The sequence below is a fragment of the Patiria miniata genome, unplaced genomic scaffold, assembly GCF_015706575.1.
Source record: "Patiria miniata isolate m_02_andy unplaced genomic scaffold, ASM1570657v1 HiC_scaffold_13, whole genome shotgun sequence".
NCBI lineage: Eukaryota > Metazoa > Echinodermata > Asteroidea > Valvatida > Asterinidae > Patiria > Patiria miniata.
The window spans coordinates 7,728,418-7,746,592 of NW_024037051.1; the positions used below are offsets into that span (position 1 = coordinate 7,728,418).

An 18,175-nucleotide genomic window follows, 5' to 3' on the forward strand; every position below is an offset into this window, starting at 1 on the left:
TGAAAAAAATAATGTGATATATTAAATTTAACACTGGTGTTGGTAGTGAAAAAAGGATGGGTGGTATTTTGGACATGTTTGATAATAAAATACAATGTGAAAATCATTTTTCTAGTATGTCGAGTATGTATTAAAGTGTTTGATGTACTATTTAGTGTAAATTGGTGTATAATAGGAATGAAGGTTGAGGCAATGTGAACAAGGCTGTTAAACTGGGGTGTTACAACTGATAATGTAGTAACCAACTGATAATGTATCACCAACAGATAATGTCACACAAATTGACCAATACTGTATCACTAACCGATAACGTAACAGAAATTGACCGATAGTGTAGTAAATGTTACTACTCTATCGGTCAATATTTGTTACATTATTGGTTAAGCCCGATAATGTAACAACAATCGATTGATAGTGTAGTACATTTTTACTACACTATCGGTAAATTTCTGTTACATTATCGGTTAGTGATACAGTATCGGTCAACTTGTGTGACATTATCAGTTGGTGATACATTATCCGTTGGTTGCTTCATTATCAGTTGTAACACTGGAGAATACCAAAACTATCTTCTCCTAGCCACATGTAAAGACCAACAAGTTCACGGACAAGGAAGATAACAGATGACCAATTAAATTACCTTTTTCGCACTTGAATTCATGTTAACCTTTTAATGCGCAAGGTGGTTGCTAGCGACTGCCCAAAAAACTTAAATTCTGTGCATGCAATCTAAATAATGTGTGCACCAAAGGGTAAAAAATGCATAAATTGATAAAAATTAATACATATGTATGCATGTAGTTACGTCACTAATTATTTCTGTTTAGGGGTGGGGAGAGGGGGTCCGGCATGACATAAGTGTTTTATTAAACACGCAAGGACATGAATTGAAACTGAAAAGCATTTGTTCTCCAACCATCATGAATACATGTATGTTTATTCACATACGAGTGGTCGTTATATTACAGTGTCACAAAAAAACACATGGTTTCTAAACACTTTGTGATGCCAATATACAAATTCACATTGCCATCTCCTGTTTAGCACAGGGATGGTGCAAATATAACAATTTTATGACATAAAAATCTACAAGAATGGTAACAAGAAATTGGTACAGTTTCCTAATGGTCAAAATAACTTCATCAAATTTCAGGTTTTATTTGAGACAATCATTTAATAAAGAGAGTCAATGTTTTAACAAACAACTGGGATCAGAAGACTTGCATGTAACAGACAATAATCCAATTCAGTATCTGAACTCTGCATGTAGTAAATATGGTGGGTCATAGGTCATTCGAGATAAACATCAACAGTGATCTCCAAGACAAAGTCGTATTGGTGCTTTATGGTATTATCTTCAATTGATTTTGGTAAGTGCCACGTTTAACCAATTTTAAGGTAAGCACCGACCTCTGGTACGTGTATGCTGTCAGACGTCTTTATCCCAAACAACCCTTGACCCAAACTACCCAAACTATTGACATCGCCTATGCATTGCAGGTGTCGCAAAAGGGTGCAGTTGCCGAACGCTTGGTGTGCAGTATTGTAGTGGATTCTTCCACTTCTGTATAAGGTAACATTTTAAGGCTACATCAATAGCAAGGCTTTTAAAACTGTGCGCATTGCACGTCGTCTCTCTGGTGAGACGCATTTATGGAGCTATCTTGGTGAGTACATGTAGCTGGTCAGCTGAACTCCCTCAAACTGATAGGAGCGCAACTCCACTTGCGCTTTGCATGGCAGGCATCAGAGACTTAGGGAACTTTGTATCAGCCGGTTTCCAAGCAGAAACCAAGATCGGAGATCTTGGGACCAAATACTGGGGAAAACAGGATCGGAGCAAGACATGGGAGTCTGATCAGTTAGGATCCTAATTAGGAGGCTGCTGGGAGCAGGACTTGGGTAGTATGGCCGGAGTGCATCATGAAGACCCTGCCGTGGGAGCTTCGGCCATCAGGGGTGACCTTCAGACCATCCCCTACCTTGGATTGGGAAACTGCACAGTCAGCAGTCAGGATCGAGTTGCTGACCAGGAGGCAGCGCAGGAGGCTGATGGTTGTGAACGTGAAGTCAGGGCGCAGTTATCTCCATTGTGGACACCACTACAAATACAATCCATTGCTGTCAACTTGAAGAAAAAGGCAGCATGGTTACCGGAGCACAAGGCAATGAGATGCATGCCTAATACAACTGAAGAGGATGTAACTAGGGAATGATTTCCTGGTACACCTCATGTAGCAGTAACGAGGACAGATAAGGACCAACACCAGAGGTGTGGACTAACAGACTAGAGTTTGGGTGAGACACTCCCCCACCAGAGGAGGCTGCAACTCTTTGGTATATGGACCAACTTTTGGAACAGAGAGGCTCTTTCCACACCAGGAGGTAACATGATACGCCTCAACTAACCTGGAGCAGGAGACTGATAGGAACACTAGTAATGCTCCAGTACCAAATTCTGGGACAGCAATTGGGACACCAGAGGTGCAAACCACCCGATTGTTTTGACGGTCAACAACCATTGATCGACTACCGGGGCCACTTTGAGTCTTGCAGGTTGGTTAATGGTTGGGATGAATATGAGGCTGCCGTTTTCTGGCAGCAAGTCTAAAGGGTGTGGTGCTGCAGATGCTGCCGAATTGTATGGGGAGATAGACGAGTTAAACCGTACAACCTTGACAAGCTCATGGGCCTGCTGAATGCCTGTCTCGGGCCTGGGCAGTTGGCAAAAAACCTCTTAATTGAGGTACCAGAGTTTGAGGAGGCAGGAAGGTACCGTCTCGCAAAGGGACATTTTACGGACGCCATCTGAGAGTGACATCTGAAGGGAGGCTGCAAGGAGCAGGACCGGGTAGCGTGGTCAGAGAGCAGAGGAAAGGCAGAGACGTGCCCAATATGCAATAGGTTACTATAGGAAGCACAATCAGATCTGCACACCCCTTTCAGTAATTCAATGAACCAGATATTTTCAGTTCCCAAATTTATTGTCCTTGTCACCCTCCAGAGACTATGGTGCAACTAACTGGAAGTGGCAGTATATTTCAGCCAAACAAACCCAGGTTATTCTTGCATACTACGCTACTATACTACGCGGGAATGAAATACCGAATTGGTTTATTGTATACTAGGTAGCTTTTCATGCTTTCAACTCCAACACCCAGGATATCCTAGGTTACAAAAATGTATATATATACATCAGAACTTGATATCAACTTTGTCAAAATACAAGGTCTCCCCATATCACCAAATTTGGACACAGGCTACTGTTTGCCACAAGAAGTGACATATGGTAAATCAGTGTAAGTAGATGCCCTTTACGTGTGCAATCATCTAGAATGTTAATAGTACATGTAATACATTTGTTCATGTGTAGCTAATGTGCCAACTCGTATTATTTGTTTTAACAATATCTTTGGTTTAATACTAATATGACACACCCATTGATGTTTATGCATCTTAGCTGCTGACATGATTTGACCCGGGCAATATCATGTGATTATACACTTGAATAAAGTATACTATAGACCCAATTTTGTGACATTTTGAGTGGCATTTAGCCTATGCCTACACACTAAAAGCATACATATATACTTATCTCTATTTGACATAACAATTAAGATGCAGTCGTTGTGATGCCATGAATAGACTTATAAACGCATAGTCGCCATCTTAGCTAGAGGGCATATTTTGTTATTTGAATTCAGTAACAATTAATGCACAAAAGGTTCACTCATGCAAATCCCAGCAAAACAAAGACATTGCACTCTAAGATGGCTGCTACGCATAAGGTCTATATTAGGCCTAAATAATCTAAATACTTACTGGAAAGAATGTCAAGATCAAAGGGCTGAAGTCAAAAAGTAACGCAAAGGAGCTTCACTTCTTTGTTTACGACAATGAGCACTATCCAGTCAGTATATAGATAATGGTGTTCATCATGCATGGATGTGTATGTTTCGCAGTCCAAAACTGGTTTTGTCATTCTCACTGGTTAAGCATTTTGTCAATTTTGGAAGCGCAGTAATTCACGTGTCACCACTTCACAATTCCATTGTCAAAACATTAAACCAATGACAAAAAACCAACCAGTTTTTGGTTAGGACCATCTAAATGTGCTCCCAATAGTAAGACACCACTGTCAAGCATGGCTGGTGTGTACATCTCACAGAAGAACCTAGATTACCGAGGCCAACAACCCTCATAATATTGGTCCACCAGAGATTTCTGAGATATCGCTGGTTGTATCCGCGGCAGGTATCTCCCCCTCGCTAATAGTCTGACTCAAATCCAAACCCGCAGACTCTACCGCGGATGGAAGCGTCACAGAGAAGGACATCCCACCTCCAGCCTTGGTGCCATCGTCCTTTCGCTTATGTGGTCCCTCAGGGGAATCTGCTTCAAACGCCCGAGGTCTAGTGGCTGGGAGTTGGATCCCTGATGAGACCCCCACAGGGACCATGGAGGGCTTTGTGAACTCAAATTCACTGGTGCCTCCCTCTGATTGGCTGAAGGTCTGACTCAGGTATCCTGATTGGAGGAGAGCCTCCAGATTGAGGGCGTCTGGGGTCAGTGTTCGTGTGTCCAGGTCACTCATGGTCTGTGTCCCAAATAGATCTGGATTAGAAGAGTAAGAAAAGATTATCTTAAGTCTAATGAAAGGTTGACGCATTTAAATGCAGAAGAAATGCACTGAAAATCCCCTCCCCTATAGAAGTGTGGGCTGGTTCTACTAGCGAGTACATACTCGTGGAGCGCATATACAATATCCCCCTAGAGGGCACAAGACACTTGCTACGATTTATTTTCCACAGTACCTTGCGGCCAAACAGCCATGACACATCATCTTTTCTCACACGTATGTGAGAGCGGGGAGGTGGGGGGGGGGGGGCCTCTATGGGTAAGAACTTGATAGTAGAATCAGCCCACACTCCTGTTAGGGGATTCTTGTGGTCTTGTCTTACCTATAGAGCATTACTTCATAATATGCAGAATAGGAAGGTGGGTTTGAGCATATGACAAGAGGTCTATGGATAGAGGACAGAGGTCTAGAGATACAGTCAGTGCTGGCAGCCAGCCTGTGTATTTGGGCAGCCAGGGTATCACCATGTACGGCACACGGTGCAACATGAATATTCATATGTTCTTGATTCTTAACCACTTAGACTGCTTTCGTCCAAATCTGCTAGGGAGTCCCATAGGTTGTGTACATTTAAGCCGAAAACAAGTTAACCATGTCGGAGCATGCATATTGGGATTGGAGGATGCACAAACCGTCCCCGCATGTAAGTATATCGCACGCCACAATTTGCAAGTGAAACGTGGGACGGTATGTGATATTGCGTACATATCACAGCATGGTGCAAAACAAAACCACTGAGGCCAATTACCGACTTGCTTTCAAGTCTAACATGGGCAGAAGCACGAAAAAGCATGGCACAAGCGGCAGTGCATTCTGGGACGGTACATGTAAGTGTAATTATATCCAGAACATCAAGAAACAAGCGGATAATCTTTTTTGTGAGTTGTCGAGATTGGCCAAGTGCAGCTCTGTTTGACAGGGCAGTTTGTAGTGTGGGCCAATGCGTGAGTCAATCCCTTGTAGGCACAGCAGCATGACTGATTGCCTGCGATGGGGAGTGGGAGTTGACGAGATGGGTCAAGCACAGCTCCACTTGACTACAAGCACGGACAGAAGTGCCAATATATTCCAGGGCGCGAGTCCGGATATAGCTGGAAAGCCCGAAAACTAGCAGATAATCCTTTTCATGAAACATTACGAGGTTCAGTTTAAGTAAAACTGTACAGAACGGTTGTACATCATGGGTTGCTGAGGTGGGGCAGCTGCAGCCCTGTTTGACAGGACACGTGAATCGCTAGAATGTCGAGTGGGGACATGTGAATTGCTTAGGTGGGGCAAGCACAGCTCTGCTGTCATAAAACGAGGGCAAGCGCTACTCTGATAAAATTCCTGCAAAATTGCACTAAAAATCACTAAAAATCATGAAGATATCAAGAAATAGACAAAAACTATAAGGTAACTATGGAAGACGACCAGAAAAGAGCAATATGAAAGGATGTTTTTCCTGTAGTGTGCACAAGAGAAGAGAGGATGTGTCATGGCGGGTGGGCTGCAAGGTACTGTGGAATAGTGAATGGCTTAGACCCTCTAGAGTGTAGAAGAAACATAAACATACCACACAAAGTTCATCACTACACATGAGATGAATTAGAGGAATTACCAGTTGCATTTCTTTTAAAAAGGGAAGATTATAGCCATTCTTAAAAAAATGCAGTTTTAACAACACAAACCGGTAACTTGTTTTCAATTTTAATCAACCCAGTAAGACCTAATCTAAACTTGTCAAAAAAAAATGGCATTAGTCTCAAAACAAGAACTTCAGAAATCTGGTGTAGCATAGGAAGTAAGGACTACTCACTGGATGGTATGGGAGCACGAGATGTAATCTTCTCTCTTACTCCAGACTGGTTGACACCACCTTCATCATCATCATTATCTTCACCGTCGATGCTTCCTTCACTGATGTCATCTGATTCTTGTCTAGGTATCATTTCGCTGAGATCCTTTGTCCTGTCCCTCTGTGCAGGTTCAGGGCTGGAAGATTTCCCAACAACCTTCATGTGCATAAAGAAGACAAAGTATGTACCGGCATTACATCATATATCCTCCGAAATCATTAAAAATCTCCAGGAAGTTTTCGAAGGTTTTAGAACATTACGAAAAGTAGAGCACCGGCAGTTATACTTTACATGCCCCTTGAATTTCAAAATGCAAAGAATATTGGGGACAAAATGTCATCTTATTATCTTCATTTTTACATACATTTTCCCAGCTTAGAATTTGAATTATCATTTGTAATATTCAAATTTGTCCAAGAAGAAGTTGCATTTTGGTAAAATTGCAGTTGGGTTAACCTAAGGTATTACATGTTAGCACTAGGTCATGAGTATGCGTCAATACTTATTGAATTTATCTCACATGTTGCCAAATGGCATCATTCAGGAATTGAATTTGTTTTATATCAATCACTTTAATACTATGAAGTAAATTAGTCTGATGTGAGGTTAAGCATGTTCTTACGTCCTCAAGCACACTTTCGCCCACTCATTCATATTATTACACCAAGTAGAAGTTCTGAACTCTGAGAACATAACAGTCACCAAAAGAAAAAAAAGACCAAGGGCAAAAAAATGGAAGATGGCACACAAAGTACGTGGGACAAAATTTACGATTAAATTGCATGAAATAAGACAAATTTGTTTTCAGAATATACTGTTAGTAGACATGAAATCAATACTCCTCGATAAATATGAGTGCTCATGGTTTAAATTTGAAACTAAAAAGTGATACAATGCGATCAAAGATAAAAGTAAATATTTAAAGTACAGTATCGATTTTACCATACAAATTTATTAGAATTGATGAATGTGTATCATAAATGTTTAAAAATGCAAGGGAAAAACACACATAAAGATTGGGGCCAATTTCATGGCGTTACAAAGCATGGAAAAGATTTGGTGGGCAAAACATGGGCATCTTTTTTGTGTTGATTTTCTGCTCAGCATATAAAATTGCTAACTAATATTTTCTGCTTGTCAGCTGCATTGGGCCAAGCACAATCGTAAGTGTATCAGCTACCTGAATGATTCTTTGAGCTGGGAGTGGTCTGGTTACTGTGGTCCTCTGTCCTGCAGTGTCCGATTCCTTGTCACGAGTAGGCTCTTCACGTTTCGTCCCATCAAGTTGTGACATCCTCATGGTAGAGTCCTCAACTGTTTGCTTCCCTGCCCTGACTTGTTCCTCCTCGCTACCAACCTCTCCTGGTGACCTCTTGGCAACCCCTGACCTTGGGGTCACCTCGGGAGGCTCTGCACCATACGCCTCTTTGAAAAGCAGTCTCTCAGAGGATGGGGTCAGGGCTGGGCATTGGCCCAGACTGACCTCTCCCAGGCTCTTGGTGTCATTGTTGTTGAGGGTCTGTGAGGCTGTCGGATAGGGCGGGATACCAATAGGGCCGGCTGAGGGATCCGGTCGTTGTCTCATATGGGCCAGGATGGCTACCACAGGGTCTTGGCTGTGGAGTTTGGGAGTGCGCTTGATGGGTGAGATTTCACCCTCACTGAGTTCATATTCCTAAATAGAAAACACACACACACACAAAACACATCAAGCAACAGATGTTATCTTCAAGCAGACTTTTTACTCCTCAATCCTGATTGGTCAATCAATGGCAACAACAGTGCGAGTATATTTCCCATATTGTACAATCCATTTTGCACGGTATGTATCGCGTGCAACTACGTGCATACTTCCTGCTGCATGTACTAAGTTGACTGTTCAATAGCAGCCACCGTCTACATGTTCCATCTTTACTGAGCATTAAATTTGCTCAAAGAGTGGTAACTGAATATAATCAGCACACTTGATAAGAATAGATCTCTCTCACTGGACGCCATCTTCGTAGGAAATAATAACTGTGTATTCAACGCCATCAGATATGTGCGCGCGTAGCGTGCAAAATGTTCTAAACACAAATGCCTGTTGCTCGAAATTTCTTTGAAATATGGCGCAGCCAATGCGCGTCATGAAAATTTTACCCCCAAAATGCCGATGCAATTGGCAATCTGTAGGAAGTGACGTCCTTTAAAAAAGACCTATAAGCATAGATTTAGAACAGATTACATGTATTTTGGAATCAAACTTTGGTTATTTTTATACTCCCTGTGCTCAATCTGTTAGACAAAAATATTCAAGCTTTAACATAGCATGTTGGATCAAAGACATTAGCTGAGATAAGGTAGACTTGAAGGAGTCACACCTGCATATCTTTTTCAATGTCTTCTGCTCCCATGAGAGTGCTGTCAATGCTGCTAGAGTTGGAAACTTCACGCATAGCAACAACACCAGGCTCGTCTGCAAGTCAATGAAAACAATGGAAAAGCCCCTTTATGATGATAATGATTTCAAGGCACGACAAATCAGGGTTCGACCTTAACTTTTTTGTTCACTAGCTAGCCTGGCTACTGAAACGGACTCTTAACTAGCCCGCCGGCATTTTCACTTGCCTGCATTTTTTTCTTATCTCAAATACAAAATGACGTATTTTCAGGCTCAATACTGAGGCAATTTTGTCAGTGTTTTTGATTATTACAGATCTAATAATTTAACCCTTTAAAACAGTTGATAAAATTAGACTTAAATTGATGGGGTTTTCTGTCTGAATTCAATGATTTATTTCTTCCTGTACGTTCATCTTTGCTGTATCCCAAAAATGTTTCACTCGCCAGCCGGGCTACTTAAGGAAAAGTTTGACTAGCCCGCCGCTGTTTTGACTAGCATTTGGCTAGCAGGCTACCGCTAATTTTGAACCCTGCAAATTATACATGCCACATGCTGAAATAAATACAGTGAACACAAATAATTAGACATTCATTTCTCAAGTTGAGTTTATTTCTGATAATGTTGTCTTATAAATGAAGTCCCAAGTTGGTACCTTTCCAGATGGACACCTTGTCAATCATACTATCAGACTCTGATAACAAGAATATTTTGACAAATATTTTCCAATAGTTTTTTTTTAAATTACTGATTTGGGACCTGAACGCCAAATCCCAGAACTTTACATCTAGTGCTGAAATGAGCTTCAGTTGATATCTTTCAAACAAGTTTTTGTTTTGTTTTCTCTGGAAGCCATATTCATTACATGTCCTGTAAGTAAGGGACTGTAGTACATAATGTCATGAAGAGAAAAAGCAAATTATGAGAAACCTAATATGTTGTATAATGTCCTTTCAGGATTATAAACAAGCCGTATCCTATCTGCTTCAAAAAGTGTACCTTCTGTAGACTCTTCAACTTGCCCCTCACTCTTCACGCTGATGAGCCACTCCCCTTCCGAAATGGTGTGTCCCGCCGTTTCTGTGCTTGGAGTAGGCTGGGTGGTAGTATCCGAGCTAGGTGTAGGGGTGGGAGTTGAAGGAGTAGGAAGGGAGGGGGACGGTGTTGGTGGTACTGGCTCCTCTTCAACAACTCTGTTGAATTAGAACCAGACAAAATCAAGAATCAATTTACACCCAAAGCTGGCCTTTTTAACTGGTGAATCTACGTTCAATCTTTGATTACCACATCCTTTGATTTTTCATCTTTAAATTTAAAAAATAACCACATTTTCCTCACAATTCTGTCTTGAAGGATACTTGGTTACTATGATGAGGTATTAGATCTTTTACTTTCTAGGGTCCTTATCTCATTGCAATAAATGCAGATTTTTGTAAGTAAAATACTAATATACATGTAGGTACTTGTGAGATTATATAAAAACAAATATGGATTTGTCGAAGTGATGTGGTAAAACCAGCCTCAAAGATGATCTGCCGATGGAAAACAGAATGCTCCAAAGATCAACAAGAGAGGCTGGCTTTACTTCACCATGAGTTAAGCCAGTCAAACATTTTATTTATAACACCTTATTACATATATAATCTGCAGAGTTTGTGAGATGTCCAGTTTATAATTGAAGTATAAGCCAAATGCAACTTTACAACATTTCACCCTTAAACAAAATTCACTTATCAAACCACCCAAATGATAAAATGTTTGCACCCAACTATGTAGCATAGCAAAACAACTTTGCACAACGGGCCTTATTCACGAGTCGGCCATATTGGATTAAGAGTGAGGTAAAATCTTCATTTATGGAATTTGTGTAGAGAAATGAAAGCAATGACGTTACAAATTAATACCAGTCTGCTCTGATGAATAATTTAAAATTTTTGATTAAACATACTTTAATGTTTTAAGCCACATTTAAAAAAAAAAGGTAAGTGAGGCGATAGTGAATAAACAGTCTGGCACCATCCCATTCAACAGTTCACAACTTATGAAATACATTCAGGGAACATGACAAAAATGGCCAACTTGTGCATAAGGCCCATGCATGCACACGCATTCCATTCATGCTTGATATGAAGCACCAGCCTTTGACAACTAGGGGCAAGTTTGCGCAAGGACTATAGTTAACCATTGTTCGACTAACGCTTGCCAGAACTCTGTCTACAATGGTTGACTACGCTAGTCGACTATTTGGAACCAACCTAATGGGGCTGGTTGCATCGCTGGTAACCATAGCCGCGCGCATTCTTAACGTACAGCAGGGAGCCAGGTTCCAGACGTTTTGCAATGACATTTTGACCAGCGTTTGACTAGAGACGTTCGCACGTTGCTATTAGTGCGCAGGCGTAAGGTACGTCACAAATCAACCACTAGTCGACTAATGGTCCTTGCCCGAGCTTTGCCTAAGCTTACACAGGTTCTGGTGACGGTGGCAGAACCACAGACTCCTCAACTTCTGGCTCTGGACTGACAGGCTCAGGCGTTCTGACCGGAGTAACGACAAAACCATCTGCCACTGAGATCAGCTTTGGCGACTCCCTGGGGGACCTCTCTGGGGTAGGGATGTCAGGTGGTGGGGACGGGGCTGGGGTATTGATGGGAGTTGTGACATGGGTGCGTGGGGCAGCTATGGGCTCATCTGTGGGAAGAATACAAAAGTACAAATGATAATTTACAAGTATGAAATTTATTCAGTTTAGAGATGTTCTTCAGTATATGCACCATTGGGCTTCATGCAATTTTGTTACAGTGAATAAACATGTACGGAAACATGTTTAATATTTGTAGACTTGTTTTGGTGTATGGGTTTGTAGATTAGAAATGTTAATTTCAAGTCTTAAAGTGAAAGTGAAATGAACAGTTTTGTGGCAGATATTAATGCTACCAGAATAATTTGAACAAAACAACAGGGGTATTTTTGACTTAAAGCCGGAGTCCATCATTTGCAGCTATCCAAAAAAGTAACCGGCGTAATTATTGTTGAAAAACATACTGGTTGAATGATAGTAAGGGAACTAAACTCCCTGTGAAATTATTCTTTCTGGCAAGCTCTCATTTTGAAGAAATCGACGAAAGAAGGCATTAGAAGCACCGTAGGAAAATTTAAATTAGTTGTTCGCTTTGTTATTCGGCGCAGCGCGCACAAGCATTGGCACGACGCACAGGCGCGTGCGGTTGCTATAATTCGTCGGATCAGTGTGCAACCATCGCGTAAAGCTGCAATTCAAAACAATTCGAAACATGATTTAGCAACTTTTGATTTTAAATTGAGATCCTAGAATGCTGTTTTTCTCGGAATATGAAGCTGAAGCTGAGCTCAAACTTCATCAATTAAGTTGTTCAGTATCCTTCATTAGATTTCGAACACTTTTGTTGCTTCAAACGAACAAAATGCACTAATTACAAATGATGGACTATAGCTTTAAAATCACAATTATTTGTTCTTTTGTGTGCCCGCTGTATTATTTTTCACATTTTTTTTTACAAATGAGGGCGCACTTGCAAAGTAATGATTCAATCATAGGAATTTGGGCAAATGACAGCCCCAGTTTTTCCTTGGGTATACGTGGGCATACAAAATGCCATGGACCACATCACAGCAATTGCACAGTGGAGTATGGCTCACTCCTTGTCATCTTTGTAAAGCAAACACGTCTTGCCCTTACCGGTTGTGGTGTTCTGAGTCAGCGCCAGCTCTTTCACACTCTCTGTCTCCGATTCGACAGGGGATGCCCCACTGGGACTGGCCAGGGGTGTGGCAACCCTTGAGGCCATCAGGGGTGGGGTGTGTACTGGGCTTGCTTTAGGAGTCACCTCGGGAGTTGGAATTGGCGACTTGGAATCCTGAAGGGAAACCAAATGAGAAGAGTGAACAAACTGCCTTTTGTGATTTTGATTTAACCCTTAAAGAGGTTGTGGAATGCTCGAAGACATTTCCGTCATTTTTTGGGTATATGTAGCCTAAGGTGTGATGAAATAAAAACGACTATTGTTTCTGTCATAAAATGAGTACAAAGGGTACTTTTGAGAGCTATTTTTCAGGTCCTGTTTCGACCCGAACGTGCAATTTGTGTAAAAGTCGTCGTTGCGGGCAGCAAACAAAACACAGTAAATCGTGACGTAATAAACAGGACTCGTTTATGCTACTCTGCATTGGGAGTCCTGTTTATTACGTCACGATTTACTGTTTTGTTTGCTGCCCGCAACGACGACTTTTACACAAATTGCACGTTCGGGTCGAAACAGGCATGACAGGACTTGAAAAACAGCTCTCAAAAGTACCTTTTGTACTCATTTTATGACAGAAACAATAGTCGTTTTTATTTCATCACACCTTAGGCTACATATACCCAAAAAAATGACGGAAATGTCTTCGAGCATTCCACAACCTCTTTAAGTTTAGTACCCGTACCGCCCTGCCTATTAGTTTATTGTACCCAAAACGGCGGGAGAATGCTATAGTTTTGAAGATTTTTAGTGAATACAATGTAATACAATAAAGTACAGGTGCCAATAGGTTAAATACCATTCACTATAGGTGACACATTGAATTTTATCAAGCCAATGTATCAATGCTAGTGAGTTGTTCCTCTCTGCATGGAAGTTTAGTACCCGTACCGTCGGGTACTATGGAAGTTTAGTACCTGTACCGCCCTGCCTATTATTGTATCCAAAACGGCGGGAGCATGCTATAGTTTTAATGATTTTTAGTGAATACAATGTAATACAATAAAGTACAGGTGCCAATAGGTTAAATACCATTCACTATAGGTGACACATCGAATTTTATCAAGCCAATGTATCAATACTAGTGATTTCTTCCTCTCTGCATGGAGGATAGAGATGATTGGCGGATCCGATGTAGAGTCTGACTGTATTTGCCCGAGTAGTAGATGTATTAAGCAACTATAGATCTCAACAAATCTTTCCAACTTTTAGAAAACATTTTACTCTTTGACTACACTTGGAGGACTTACAGTTTGTGGCATGACTGGAGGTGTTGGTGTTGTTGGCTGCCTGCCAGGAATATCCCGGTCGTGCTGGCCAACGGCAGCGGTCACTTTCTCTTCTAGCACCTCTCGGACCAAGGCGCTGACCAGCGTGTGGTCCACAGCTTGACCGGCATCCACAAATAGCTGCAGTCCGGCCGGGCCTATGGTCTCAACTGCAGTGTGAAATTCAATGTTTGGTAATTAACTCTGAAATTTCAAGATTGAAATTTTTTTTTTCCTGTTTTAAAAATTGAAACTTATTCAAACTTTCACTTATCTTGAGCCAATTGTTTTTATGCAATAGCTTTGCTTACAACTTATTTAAAAGATAAACAACTTATTTAAAAGATAACAACTTATTTAAAAGATATCATTCTATTGATGATGATAAAAACAGAAATTGCTAAAAATTTAGCAATTCAATTTGAAAATTCAATTCTCAGTGTGCTACACTCCACATCTTGGACTTTTAAACTATAAAAGATAATACGTGTACAAATCTCACCAATGGAATCGTTTGCTGATGAGGCCATGCTAGAATCAGGGGAGACAGGTCTTGGTTCTTGGACTGGTTGCCGACTGTATAACTCACTGATCATTCGAGCCATCAACTCCTGCTCAATCCTGACAATCAACAAAGAAAGATGTAATTAGTGAGACTTGAAAGCTTGCATGAAAAAAACAATTATGACATCTGCAGTAGAACCATGCAAAGATATCTCTTTGGTGGTCAGAGGAAGTTCTATGATCATAAATTCTGAACTAACCATAGAGCTATAAATTACTAGAGCGCTAACTCATGTACAAAGTGATGCCTGCTGAGCGCATCCATGTTTGTACACAAACATTTGGAGAACTAGACATTTTGTACATCTATTTGCATATCTGCGTTTATATTCCATACCGGTGCGTCATCGAAGCCGATACGCCAAAAACCGAAGTGCACGATCAGCAAATGAGTGCAACAAGTGTGCGTATCTGCTGCAGCCTTGATTAACCGTGTTTTTTTAAACCGTTACACGCGTAAGAAATTTTGTGTACATTGTACTTGCGCGTTGCATTTAGAGTACACTTTCAAAATTCAATCCATCTAAGTTCATTGTGTTCTACAAACACGCACATGAATTCAAAATGTCTGCGCACAAGACGGCTTCAAAGCGTCTCTGCGCACAAGAATGAGGAGTTAGCGCTCTAGTAATTTAATATAGCTCTATGGAACTAACTCATTCTTTTTAGGACCATCTTTTGAAAACTAAATATGTTTCCATGGTGCTGCTGCAAACTTGCAACAATTTACAAAAGGAGGGATTTTTTTCCTTTTAATTTCCACTCCTGAATATGGTTAGCTCATCTCACGATGGTGTCAACCCAACAATAGCACGATGTTAGCTTTTGTTCTGAGATAAACAGGGCTCAGTTATCTATGACTGCAGGGGTGCAATTGAGAGATATTTATGAAGAGCAGTCAAACTTCCCTTTAAGATGATTTTTGGATTACTATTTTATTCACACAGTATACAGCCTGATTTTGTTACTGGTTTTGGTTCAATAAACTAACAAAGAGTATGTTACACTTGTAATATATAATTCTTTCCACTAAAATCAGTCAAGCTTGACAAAAGCAGTCATTCCCTTCTTGGTAGAACTTCACTCTTGTTATTTCTTATTATTCAGATTTCAGGTTCAGGTTCAGGTTTGTATATTTTCCAAAATATCCAAACAATAATTACGAGATCAGTCAGAGAAAGTCAAATACCAAACACAATTTTACTTAGTAAATTTTACAACATAGCTGCAAAAAAAATGTACTATTAAGAAATCTAGATATTGTGAAAATAAGGTAAGTCAAAAGTTTCTTAATAATTTTTCGAAAAGGTGAATAAAATCCTGGAAAATTTCAACAGAACATTGAAAAGTTAAAACAGACTAGGTGTCTGAAATTGATCTCAAACTAAAAAGGAAATTAAACGTCCCGTTTTTCATGTTCTCTCCTAAACATATTTGGGTTGGAAAAAGAAAATGTTTCATGTATCATTTCACTGCCACAGGCACGTTTTGGCAAAAAAACCTCAGGCAGATGTGCCCATTCAATTTCAACCACAGAAATCAGTCATGCCGCCTTTCAGGGAGTTGAAAATATAAACTGACACACTGAAGCTTTTTGTCGTTAAGCTGGTGATTTATTGATGCAATATGGAACACGTTAACTTGTCAAGTATTTCCTAGCTAGTCGTGCTTCTCACAGCTTGTTCCAATACAAGAAAAATCAATCTCAGTACGGGATTCACAGAACTACATTTTCCACCTGGGACCATAAATGGGACTGCAAGGGGAGAACCAGAATTAATCGGAAGTTGACAGTGGGCGAATGCACTTAGAACGGCAAACAGGGGGTGAAGAGGGCAAACCATAATGAAGTCAGTATTTTTTTTTTGTTTCGCTTGATGATGAGTCACTTAAGTCATCAAAGACCTTAAGTCGACATTTGACCTAGATCTGAACCCAGCAGATCTGCTGCAGATACGTGTATGCCCGACCGCAAACCAGAATGCTTGTATTTATTTTAAAAACAAACTACTGTTTGCAGTTAAACTTGTACTACCTTAAAGATAACATTACCAAAGCTGCTAGAGCTTTTTAACAAACAGACCTTTTTAACAAACTGAGAGCACATTAATGTATTGATTCCACAAGGAGCCTACAGAGGACAAATGATCTGAAGGACTACATAATATGTATATGCTCGGAAAATTACACTACACTGAAAGCCAAGAATCGCAATGAGAAATAAATTGTGTGATTCAACATCTCATGTAGTTATTTGCCTAGCTACGACAATAGAACTGCAGGCCTCATGCATAGACAACTGTCATGGCATTTTCATGTACAGTCGAGTCTCGTTAATACAAACTCGTTCGGACCTAGCCAAATTGTTTGTTATATCAGAATTTTGTATTAAGAGGAACATCAGTCCCATTCATTGTGCACATAAATGCACAGTCGGGACTAAGGCTTTATGTTTGTTATAACCAGAATTTTGTATTAAAGATACAGTCCATCATTTGTAATTTGTGCATTTTTTTTTTGAAGCAACAAAAGTGTTCAAAATCTAATGAAGGATACTGAACAACTAACATGATGAAGTTTCAGCTCAGCTTCAGCTGTATATTCCGAGAAAAACAGCATTCTAGGATCTCAATTTCAAATCAAAAGTTGCTGAATAATGTTTTTAATTGTTTTGAATTGCAGCTATACGCGATGTCGCACACTGATCTGACGAATTATAGCAACCACGCGCGCCCTCGCGTCGTGCCAATGCTTGCGCGCACTGCGCCGAATAACAAAACGAACTACTAACTTAAATTTTCCTATGGTGCGTCTTAAGATGCACCGTTGGAAAGGCCTTCTTTCGTTGATTACTTCAAAATGATAGCTTGCCAGAAAGATTAATTTCACAGGGAGTTTAGTCCACTTACTATCTTTCAACCAAGTATGTTTTTCAACAATAATAAGCCATTTACTTTTTCGGATGGCTGCAAATGATGGACTATAGCTTTAACAGAGTTTGTACTAACGAGATTCGACTGTAATACTTGTAACTGGTTCTCAGCCCATTTCTGCTATTCCAGTCAGTTCTTTTGCTTAGCAAATCTTTTCTGTTTAGTTTTAACAAAAGTTGTGAACACAGTCGGATCTGATGGATTGTTTCGTGTGTTAACTGATGATGTCTCCAATTCTCCCTCTGCTCATGACTATAAACATGATGGGCCTAATTTTGTGGGCCTGCTATTAAGTAGGCAATATTGCTTTACAAATTAATGTGCTAAGCATAAAATAACCTGAGATTAAGTCACAAGCCTTAAATTCATTGCAAGACCGCTGGCGGGTAACCACTTTTGTTTTTAAGCAAATTATTTCTGTGCTTATACATTTCTATTCTCAGCAGTTCCATGACACAGACCCTTAAATTCCATACCATTCCATTGCTGCGTTCTCCATGATGTCTTTGCGGATGCCACCGGCCAGTTGATCTGAGGATGGTCCTACATTGGATGGATTGGGGTGTGGGGCTTGGGGAGGGAAGGGCGGGCCATGATAGGGTCGTCTTGTCTCTGTGTAACGGCCTGGCAACGAGATACCAGGAGTAGGCAGCTCATCTTCTGATTCTTCCTCCGGCTGCAAATAAGAAAAAAGAAGGATTTCTTGTAAAAGATGTGTCCACCTTATCAATTTCAGCCTGAGAATATTTAAAAAGGATACATCATCCACCATC

The 18,175-nt window shown here is 40.5% G+C and overlaps 1 protein-coding gene across 1 annotated transcript in view; it reads right to left on the reverse strand.

Moving 5' to 3' along the window:
* Window positions 1–903: 903 nt before the first annotated feature.
* The window catches only part of LOC119721183 (TALPID3 protein-like), a 31,456-nt gene continuing 14,184 nt past the window's right edge, over window positions 904–18,175 (reverse strand). Inside the window, exons 11-20 of the mRNA XM_038191086.1 lie at window positions 17,879–18,078; window positions 14,408–14,526; window positions 13,888–14,075; window positions 12,576–12,754; window positions 11,324–11,551; window positions 9,857–10,050; window positions 8,838–8,932; window positions 7,658–8,152; window positions 6,438–6,633; window positions 904–4,614 (exon numbers count right to left, since the gene is read on the reverse strand). Coding sequence (XP_038047014.1) covers window positions 4,199–4,614; window positions 6,438–6,633; window positions 7,658–8,152; window positions 8,838–8,932; window positions 9,857–10,050; window positions 11,324–11,551; window positions 12,576–12,754; window positions 13,888–14,075; window positions 14,408–14,526; window positions 17,879–18,078 — 2,310 coding nt within the window. The 3' untranslated portion in view covers window positions 904–4,198. The remainder of the gene's footprint in view (window positions 4,615–6,437; window positions 6,634–7,657; window positions 8,153–8,837; window positions 8,933–9,856; window positions 10,051–11,323; window positions 11,552–12,575; window positions 12,755–13,887; window positions 14,076–14,407; window positions 14,527–17,878; window positions 18,079–18,175) is intronic.